At 38.8% G+C, this 10,739-nt stretch overlaps 1 protein-coding gene across 1 annotated transcript; it reads left to right on the top strand.

The window, feature by feature from the left end:
• Nucleotides 1-798: 798 nt before the first annotated feature.
• Nucleotides 799-4,475, top strand: LOC148010521 (uncharacterized). The gene is made up of 2 exons (XM_087671297.1): nt 799-1,902; nt 3,379-4,475. The coding sequence occupies exons 1-2, from the start codon at nt 960-962 to the stop codon at nt 4,050-4,052; spliced, it is 1,617 nt and encodes a 538-aa protein (XP_087527423.1). The 5' UTR covers nt 799-959; the 3' UTR covers nt 4,053-4,475.
• Nucleotides 4,476-10,739: the final 6,264 nt, after the last annotated feature.

The following is a 10,739-nucleotide window of genomic DNA, read 5'->3' as shown; positions in this document are numbered from 1 at the left end:
GATAGTAGGATGTTAGTGACTTGGGCAAGCAGTAACTCCATGATGAGGAATAGTTCTAGGATGTAGCCTTGGCCGACTAGCCCTCTATGGTGATTCAATGCACGCCATTTGCGAGAGAGAGAAAGAGAAAAGCGAGTCACACAGAGAGTGCTTGGGATGAGTGTATGTAAGCTTGTGTTAGGTTTGGTAATTGGCTTGGTAGATACAAAAATAAAGTAGTATAAGGCATGTTACACACCAAGTGACGAATGACTAAACCCTGCCCCTAGAGTGTGGGCATGCACTTTTTGAAACATGGCATGGACATGTGTGTCATACCTTTACACACCAAATGGACATAGTTTGTAAAAAAATAAAAAACAATTAACTTATAAACTTTTTGATTGGTTGTAAATGCAAAAAGTGCACCCTTGTCCATCACTTTACAAAGCACGCAAGGGAGACTCCCCGTCCAAAAGTGGGCAGGGAGTTCACTTGTTTAGCAGGTAAACAACATGTCATATCCTCTCCAGTGTGTAAAGAACTACGGACATCCAACTCTTAAATTAGTGTTTTGATTGGTTAAAGCTTACAAAGTGAGCGTCCGTCATTTGGTGTGTAACTAGCCTAAGTACATGTACATATAGCTACAAATATAGATATAGATGATAGAGTATGTGAATAATTTATGATTAAAATCAATACATCTCATTTTCCGCATTCAAAGGAAAACATCACTAGTCATCGCTAGTAACTATAGTAATACATACTAGTACTAATATATGCCGATATAAAGATATCTAGATACAGAAAAGGCAACAAAGTAATTCTCCAAACCATTGTGCCCTAACACACGGCTCGCATCTTGAGAGAGCGAGAGAGAGTAGGAAGCAACGCAGATCTGTTCCGTTTCATCAGAGACAGGCTTACACAGAGAGCTGAGAGAGACAGAGAGAGAGAGAGAGAGAGTGAGTTTCGTCATGGTGCCGCCTGTCCCTCCAGTGAAGCTTGGAGGGCACTGGGAGCCTCCTCCCGCAGCAGCAGCAGCAGGTGCCGCCAGAGCCACCAGATGGAGCGACGGCCCTCCCTCAGCTCAGGGCCCTCCTGCAGCCCAAGATAGCAGGGACAGACGACCCTCCCCTGGCCTGGATCCTCCTGCAAAGAAGTTTCGCCCTGAACCCGCCCTTGCCGCTATACCTCGCGCCACCACAGGCCCTGATGGCTATGGACCAAGCCCGGATGGTTTCGGCCCAGATGCTTTTGCATCAGACCCTGGTGTTGGCGATCCGGGCCTGCCCTACGGACGTTTGATGGCAGTCACTGCTGCAGCACCAACCCCTGGGATTGCAGGGGGAGTTAGTTCTCAAAGCTATGGCGGGCCTTCCAGCTATGGATCTGGTCAAAGTTACGGCACTAGCGCATATGCCAATACTGGATCTCAGCCTTCAACAGGGTTTGCCCCGGGGTCTGCCAAGGGTACTGGTGCTCTGTTCTACAAAACTAAGCTCTGCACCAAATTTATGCAAGGCGGATGCACTTTCAATGAGCGCTGCAACTTTGCACATGGCCAACAAGATTTAAGGAAGCCTCCTGTTGGCTGGGAAGACATGGTTGCTAGTGCAAAGGAGAGTGGGATGAACTTGGATGGAGGTGCCGTTAGAACCTCTGATGCACCACGGCGAAAGACTAACAAGCCTTGTCGATTTTTTGTAGCAGGAAGTTGCCCATATGGGGAGCGGTGTACTTTTCTTCATGGTGATGAAGAGCCTCAAAGGACTCCAGGTCTGGAACCTTTTGGTGGAGGTGGCATGAGAGGGCCTAATGCATCAAGAGCCAACTACAAGACTCGTATGTGTTCAAGCTGGGATAAAGGGGAACATTGTAACTTTGGAGATAAATGCCACTTTGCCCATGGCGTTGCCGGTATTTCCTTGTTGGTTAATGATTTACTGATTTTTTCACTTCAGAACATGCTGAATACTTTTCGTAAAGGGCATAGTGCTAAGTTTGTGTTTTGCTGTTTGATCATGCTCAGGAAGTGCTCATTTGATACTTATATTTTTACAACCCATTTTGAATTTGAAGCGTGTTAAAATTATTAAGGAGGTCACGGGTCTTACTCCCTTAAACTTTAAGAAGTCCAGCTATCTGCGCTCTTAAGTGAATTAAACATGGGAAGGCATGCGTTTTCAAATCATGATCTTAGTGCAAAGGAGAGCCTGTGACCTAGAGTCTTACTTCTTAAACTTTTAAGTTGTCCAATTCTCTATGCTAAAAGTGAATTAAACATGGGGAGATGTACGTTTTCAAATTATGCTCTTAGTGCAAAGGAGAGCCTGTGACCTAGAGTGAAGTTGAAATGGTAAGACATGGGGCGTTGTGTTCTCTAATAAATGTTTTTAGCGCCTTGTGACCTAGACCTAAGTGTTAATAAAGTATAGTTGAGGGTTATTACTGATTATGGTTACAGTCAATTGCACAAGTCAAGACTCTTAGTATGTTTTACAATTACTTAGTGATATAAGTTCTATAACTGTTTACTGCTATGAATTTAACACAATTGTGGGTGGGTGCCATTGTTTATTGTGTATAATACGGAACGCTGGTCATGTATGTAAAATTAATTGCATTAAAAGATCGTGTGAGATATCAAATGGTCAATTCCTAATGTAGATCCATGAATTGGTTCTAATATTTGAACCCAAATGTGTGGGGTTAATCAATTGTAACTGTTTCTGTATACTTGGTTGTCTTAGATATAATATTGAGTCAGTAATGCAGTTAGTTTTGTAATATTGACTTGGTAATGTGGTTGGTATTGTTTTTTTTTAAACGTTTTCAGTTAATTTAATTGTTCAGGTAAAAAAGCCAGTTCAAATTCATAATGTTATTATCAAGGGAGGTGTTAATATCAGGTGTAAATAATTGATAGACTCCTCTGTTGAAGCTTGCAAATTGCCTTTACTATGATTGATCTGCTACTAAATTTATTGAGGTGCAGAGCATAACTTGATTTATGAATATGAAGTTTGTAGTGTTAAAGATGGTACTGGCAGATCAGTAAGTTGAATTTAAACTCGATATCATAAGATATGAAAAGTTGGTATAAATCCTTCCCAATTAGTGTCAAGGCAACCAAGGTTTTTGCGAGCAAGTTTGTCATACTATGTACTTATGCATCCGCTAGAAGCCCTACTTGTAGTGGGAAAGAATCATGATGGGTCTAAATGAAGTTTTGTTAATCTGAATATCTTGAAACAGTGTTTTTTTGTTTGAAGTCTCTGCAAATATTTAAATGTGATCCCAGCTTCTGTTCAGTTTTTCAAACTGCTTCTTGCCTGAGTTTCATCACATCTGTGCTGAATGGTACTGTGGCTTTAACCAATATCATTTATGCAGAGTTGCAAAGGTATACTGGAGCTTCAACATACAACAGTAATGAGGCACTTTATTCAAGTGCCAAGCTAGAAGTACCTCCATCAGCAGCATATTCTGATCCTAGCATGATGAATGCTCCGCCTTCAGTGAATCCCTATGGAGCAGGAGCAAATTACCCAAGCACAGGAGGTCCGGGTGCAAATTTTAATCCTTATGCCCCAACTGCAGGAGCAGATCAGAAGGCTTATGGTGGCAGTGTTCAGGATGCTTCGAGTGGGCCACCTGCAAATTTCAATTACTGGGATACAGACAAGACATGGCAAGGTGCAAATGTTGCACCTGTCCAGTCAAGCATACCTAATCAGGGATATGCACAGACAAATCAAGGGGCACCTTGGATGGCCAGCTATCCCTCGGATGGGGGTTATTCCAATACTCCTCAATATCCTCACTCTTCTCAGTATCCTCAAGAGCTGGCTCAGTCACAGCCACAAAGTGGCTCTTTTTACAGTGGGGTAAATGATCAAAAACAGAACTTTAATACAAACTATGTTCAAGGCAGTTACCAGAATGAAGTCACGCATGGAGATGGGTCATATTATCAAGGTGCATACAATGGAGCTGGTCATCCTGGTCAGCAGACTGACAATAGTGGCAGATATAATGCAGCAGAAGCATGGGCTGGAAAGATGTGATAATGATGCATTTTGAAACACATGCACAATTTGTGTTTGTGTTGTGGCAGATTCTTGGTTTCGTTGTTGAGGAGAGGATGCATCTATTTTCTTCATCACAATTTTCTTGGGTGCAGAGCTGACTTATATTGCATGAGAGTATACCCTCTGCTTCAGATTCTGGTCCCAGCAATCACCAAACGTACATCATCAAGTCTTTTACCAGTTTGCAGACTAAGCTTGTTCAGTCAGTAGGTAGAATTGTTTGTGAGAGAGGATTAGATCGAGTGCAGGGAAGCAGGTGAGTTTGTCGGTCTTTTTGGAAGTTAATGAGGTATAGTCAATGTTTGACTACTTGATGTAGTTGTGCTTCTTTTAAGAGTTCATACATTAGTAATTGGAGTTTTTGAATAACTAAGTGGGAACACTGCAGATTTATGAGAAGTTCATTTTCATTTTCACTGCATATTATTTTTATTTTTAGGTTCCTGAATTACACAACCTGGTCTAATTGGCATTAGGAAATGAGGGTCCAATGCTAAGTGCAAAATCTTGAACTAGCCTGCATATGTGATGTCACTTGGCTATCTGTTGCCCTTATCAGGTCGAGGATTTTTTATGATTGTATTGAGGCTGGCAACTAACTGGTCATTGGAAATCTGAAAACTGAAAATAAATCTTCATGATCTTTACTTGTCTGTTTGTCATTCTATATATTCCTGGCCTAACAAATGAGGGTACTTATCTCATGTTTTTGGATGGTTGTGTTGGGGCCGGAAATTGAGATGGGTTTATAGCTGGTTTTTAATACCTGTAAACTTTAAGTACACCTATATTATTCCTCTTTCTCATTCTAATACTTCTGGCCTAGTCAACATACACAATTTATGTTAATGCCGTTCAGAATGACCTACTAACAGCTTCATGAAACTTAAAAGCTTGCAATCTAAGTCTTTCATATGTTATATATGCAAAGGAGACTTAGTAACAGCTTCTGTGAAGCTTTAGTCCCCCCAAAAGGTCAACAAATGCCTTAGACTGCAAGCTTTTAAGCATTTCATATGTTATTTATGTAAGATGCAAAAAACCGAAACCAAACAACCTACCCACCCAAATAGGAGACTTAGGATCAGCTTCTGTGAAGCTTTAGCCTCTCCAAGAGTCGACAAATTTACAAGGTTGGTTTGGTGCCATAGCTCTACTGCAGCTTCTGTCAAGATTAGTACCTCTGTGGTCCACTTCATGTCACCAGGCTTTTTTGATACCATAGCTGCACTTTATGCTTACTTGGAACAAGGTATTCTAGATGCTTCCCTCAATTGTGTGACATGCTGTCATGATGTGTTAATGTCATGGAATTCTGTCTGGAAGTGATTTTCAAAATCCCTCTGCATTGAACTATTCATCCTAAAAGTCTTACAGCCCACATGAGTGATGTGCTCCTATTGGAATTTTGCTGTATCATTTGTTAGGTCTCGAAAATACTATTATGTCTTATCAAATTCAATAAATCTACAATGATAATACCACATGCAGCACTAGAATTAAGGATTTTCAGATTAAGTGCTAAATAATTATCGGCTATCTTTAGCCCTGGACATATTCTCCTATCTAGTTGACTTTAATTAGTGATCTCTGGTGCTAATTTTGCGTCTAGGTTTTCTAAACCGTGGCTAACAGATTTGACACATACCAGTATATGTTGGAGGCTCTCATCACATGCACATACTCATATCTACTTTGACTTATTATAAAATAAGTGATCTCTAGTGCCACTTTTGTGTGAGGTTCTAAACCGTGTCAACAGACATGACAGCACATGTACCAATATAATACTGGAGATCGTTAATGCCCGTGTAAATTTTTATATTTTCTGTTATTGCTGTAGTCCTGGTCCAAAGTTAAGTGCTTTTGGTTGTTCTCTACCATTGCTGATGGGAATCTTTGACATAATTTAAGTCCTTGAATGGCAAGTTAAGTGCTTTTTTGTTCTGCTGTGTTCTATGGTTGTATGCTGATGGATCCAGCAGAGTTCACAGCTTGCTGAGCCTTTACTGTGTATGAAAGTGCTGTTTGCTTATTTGTAGGTGGCTTTGGGGCCTTAATTTGGTATGTAGACTTTTTTCAGCTGTACAGCAGTTGCTCTACGTTTGTGCTGTTAGAGAAGTAAAATTCTAGCACAACCTTTGCAATCGAGAAAAGGTTCAGGCAGTAGGCTTGAAAATGCTGCATCCTTGGATAATTAAATCAAATTGTTTACATCTTTGGATATTTTGGTTATCACAGAGTTTGATACAGATTTTGCCTTGCTTTGTTTCGCTGTTTTTCACTTCAATCTTACAAAGATCAACGTTGAGGTTTGAGTTGAAGCCATGTCTGTGTACATTTGGAAGAAATCATGGAACTTGGTGTAATGATAATGTGCATATTCATTGGTGTTTGAATGACTGCTGAAAAGGGAGACTAGTTGTGGTGCCATGGCTAAAAGTATCGAGAGTTGAGCTTGCTCTTGTTCTGGAACTTGTTTAAGCCCAAGAAAGGGAAGAGCTTGAAAAGAAGGGAAATGGTCTTCTCTGCGGACAAGTAGTACAAATCATAACTGTAGCATGTCTTCTATTATGGTATGAGAATGGTGAAATCCCAATGTTTGTCATGTGAATGTGTTGTTGATAGCAGCATCAATTTTAAATGCGGGCACACAAGGTGCTTTCTCAGAGTGATTGGGCATCGTGGCTGGTAATTTGGTCATAGTGGTCACTTATGGTGGCCGTTTGTGGTGGCAACTTACGGTGACATCGAGCATTGAGAGTGAGTATAGATTTGGAGAAAAGGCAACAGTGGAGAAGCTCAAGAGTACTGGTTTCCATGGATGAGAGTATTGTTATCATCTGCAAAGAGGTAGTGTTGTACAGTCATGGGTTTAAATTGGTGGTTCATCGGGAGGGCTAGTTGTATTTGCTAGTTTCAGAGAGGTGAACTTGTTGCATTTTTGATGTGGCATCTCCTGGGCACAGTGTGGAGTTGGAACCTTGTTGGAAATGTCCTTAGACAATTAGATATTGGACATGTATAATGACCCTAGATGTTTATTTTTTCTTAGTTAAAAAGTGAGACTATGCATCATTTGGTCATGGTTGGTTATTGATTTAAAGGTTTGGCCTACTTTGTAGTACTTGAAGTTATGATAATTTCTGCTGTTTCTCACATATATACTTGATACAAATTCAAGGTTATGGATGCGCATGTCAATGGATGCAAAAAGAATATTTGCCAGGTTTATGCATTTTAAAGGCAACATTTATGCACATCAAAGTAGTCCTAGCGATTTGATTGCATTTCTAGTGGTGAAGCCTTGGGTTCTATGTATAGTAAAATTGTATTGTATAGTTTTTATTTTGGTTGCTGAGCACAGTGCACTCATCACAAGTGCTTGTCAAGAATCTTGATACGAACAATAGCTATAAATATTGGAAGTTTGATTCTTGTCAAATTGGAGCTGCACTCATCACAAGTGCTTGTCAAGAATCTTGATACGAACAATAGCTATAAATATTGGAAGTTTGATTCTTGTCAAATTGGAGCTTTGGAATCACATTTTTTTTGATGGATGAGTTCTATGGGAGTTGAAGTTCTAAAATTTCAATACTAAGGCATGGAAAATTTAGTTAATCCAAGAGCTAAACAATATAAATGAGGAAACCTTTCACACTAATGATTAAATGTAGAAGATCAAGACCATTGTTGATGAAGTGCGATTTATAGGAGCACTATTTTTAGTGTTGCTTAAAAGGCAAGGTACACACCCTTCTCTACATCTTTCATGAGATATATAAGAGAATACTAAGGCATGGAAAATTGAGCCACGGTGAGTGTTAAACAATACAAAGAAGGAAAATCTTGCAATTAGTGATTGTGTTAAAAATCAAGAACATTGCCAATAAAAGCATTCACAGGAGAATAGGAGTAAGGTAATGATTGTGTTTCTAGCTAGTTTGAATCGCTTGAAGGGTACACTTTTATTTCAATCTCGTATGTTCGACACTAATCAAGCTTGACAACCTCAAGGAAACTCTTAAAATATTTTCAAGATCTAGTCTTATTCATTAATGCATGCGAGAAGAAGATTTCCTGTGTGCAAAAAAGGGTGGGTAAGGGGATCTTTGTAGTCACGGACTCACAAAATGGTGAGAGCAAGCACAAGTATTTACCTAGATTTTAATTGTGATAAAGGATGTACATACATTTGGTGAGCGCATGGTGTTTGTTGCTTTTTGAGTAGCAATTCTTGTTGCTATTGGTACAAACACTTTTAAGTACTTTTGCTCTTTCTCGTTTGGTTGCTGTCTATGCTTGGTCTTTCTTTTGCTATTCTCTTCTACTCAATCTTAAGCCTACTCCCTTGCTCACATTATGTAATCCTCATGTAGGTTGCACTCTCATTACACCCCACATGTCATTCGCAATAGTTTTTGTTTGCCTCCATTCCTATCGTCTAACTCTTCTTATTTGATGTGGTTTTTATAAATCTTCGCTATGCAACTTGCACTCAGCAAAGCTAATCTTGTTTGATTACGAGTTCCTCCAAATTGTCATTCGCAATAGTTTTTGTTTGCCTCCATTCCTATCGTCTAACTCTTCTTATTTGATGTGGTTTTTATAAATCTTTGCTATGCAACTTGCACTCAACAAAGCTAATCTTGTTTGATTATGAGTTCCTCCATTGAATCGAATCGTAGGACAGGATTGTCCTTGAAGATTTTTGGTAGTAGGGCTTGTGCCACACATATATACACCTAGAGGTTACAAGCATTAGTGAAAGTTGGATTTAAGAGTATCATTGTGTGTCTCCTTTTGCAAGCTTTATGGAGAATTTTATGGGACTTGTACGTCTTGAAGTTAAAGCAACACAGAAAAGTTCATAGAGGAGTATCAATTTATTTATTTTTAAAGGTTTTGTAGAGTTTTATGAACTTGTAGTGTAGAAGTTTTGAAGCATAAAAAAGCTCATGAAGATACTCTATTTTGAGTGCATCAAAGGTGCAATTTGCCGTAGAATTTGAAGTAAGGTTTAAGGGAAGTTTTGGTGATCTTGGGAGATTCATGGTTTCAAGTTTAGCTGTGAAATCTAGTTAATTTAATCAATTGATGTGTTAGAATGTCATTTGGAATGTATTGAAGTTGAGAGAGAGAGTTGAGAGAGAGAGAGAGAGAGAGAGAGAGAGAGAGGATGCTATGTTTGTGCCTTATCACTCAAGGAGTAAAGAATGAGTGTGTTCATATATAGTTAGGGTCAGTGAATAAGGTGGACAATTGACCACATTGGTAGTTACTCCAATAACTTTCCACTTAAAGGCCAATGTGGGAGATAAGGATATTAGAATGTGAGAGGTAAATACAAGTGAGTTATCCAATGTCCATTAACTCCTTGCAATGTGCAAACTTTTCAAAGTGTACTCTTATCGGGAAAGTATGTAGGGTTATCATCAATATGAACTTTGATAAGTTTAACTTGCTTGTACCCAAGCACTTGGAAAATTAAATGATACCTCACTTCTATATGCTTGGTTTTCACATGAAGCACGCCAACATGATGGCACTCTAACCATCATTGTGCAAGAATGCATATGTTTATTGAGGCCCAAGTCTTTTGGTAAATGAGCAAGCAATATGGCTTCTTTTCATACCTCTATGGTTGCAATGTACTTGGCTTTAGTACTAGATAATGTCACATTTTTACAAACAAAACATCCATGAGATTGCATCACCATACAAGGTAGAAATAGATCATGTGGTTGACTTTCTATCATTAACATTCCTTGCATAGTTTGCATTTGTGTATTTGAGTATATCACTAATATTCCTCCTAAAGCATATGCGTATATCTTTTGTTCCACTTGAGTACCTTAAGGTGCCTTTCACTATCTCATAATGCTTCTTAGGATTTGACATGTACTTGCTCACTACTACCATTGTAAAAGCAATGTCCAAGCAAGTGGCAAATCAAAGGATTCATCAGATTCATAGATGAGTATGGAACTTGGGTCATTTCATCCCACTCATTCGATTTGGGACAATCATTAGTAGTGAGTTTCACATTTGGAGGCAACGAAATACTATTTACCCTCTACATTGAAACACTAACACTATGTTGTTATACTTTTTTTTGAATAGAAAAAGTAATCTCTTTGTTTTATCCTTGATTATATACATATTACGAATGTGATAGCATGTCTCAATTCCTTCATTTCAAAGCTTTCCATTAACCTTTTTTTTAGGGCATTAATCTTATGCTTGTTGCTTTCAATTATCAATATATCATCCTCATAAAGAATCAACACTACTAAGTTGCTATCTTTATCCTTTCTAGTGTATACGTAGTGATCTGTTTCACTTCTTTTAGTTATCAATATAGCATCCTCATAAAGAATCTATACTATTAAGTTGCTATCTTTAGCATTTCTAGTGTATATGTAGTGATCTATCTCACTTCTTTTGTAGCTATGAGATTGCATAAAGGTGTCACAATTATTGCACCATTCTTATGGGGCCTTTTTTAATCCACACTCTTTTTTAGCTTGTAGACAAGCTTCTCTTTGCCATGTTCTACAAAACTCTCTAGTTGCTATATCTAAATCTCACCATCCAATTGTTCATTGTCCATGTTATCCCTAGTCACTAAGGTAAGCATAGTGCAATGAGTAGTCAATT

The sequence above is a fragment of the Lygodium microphyllum genome, chromosome 29 (genome assembly GCF_053477565.2).
Source record: "Lygodium microphyllum isolate KBCC chromosome 29, Lygodium_microphyllum_v1.1.10, whole genome shotgun sequence".
NCBI classification, from domain to species: Eukaryota; Viridiplantae; Streptophyta; class Polypodiopsida; order Schizaeales; family Lygodiaceae; genus Lygodium; species Lygodium microphyllum.
The sequence above is the reverse complement of the archived record's forward strand: the minus strand, read 5'-3'. Positions and strand labels throughout refer to the sequence as shown.

Excerpts from the sequence above, each read along its gene's own strand:
- LOC148010521 (XM_087671297.1), top strand. The coding sequence starts at position 960 with ATGGTGCCGCCTGTCCCTCCAGTGAAGCTTGGAGGGCACTGGGAGCCT. Across the intron at positions 1,903-3,378 it reads CTTTGCCCATGGCGTTGCCG|AGTTGCAAAGGTATACTGGA; the intron begins GTATTTCCTTGT and ends TCATTTATGCAG.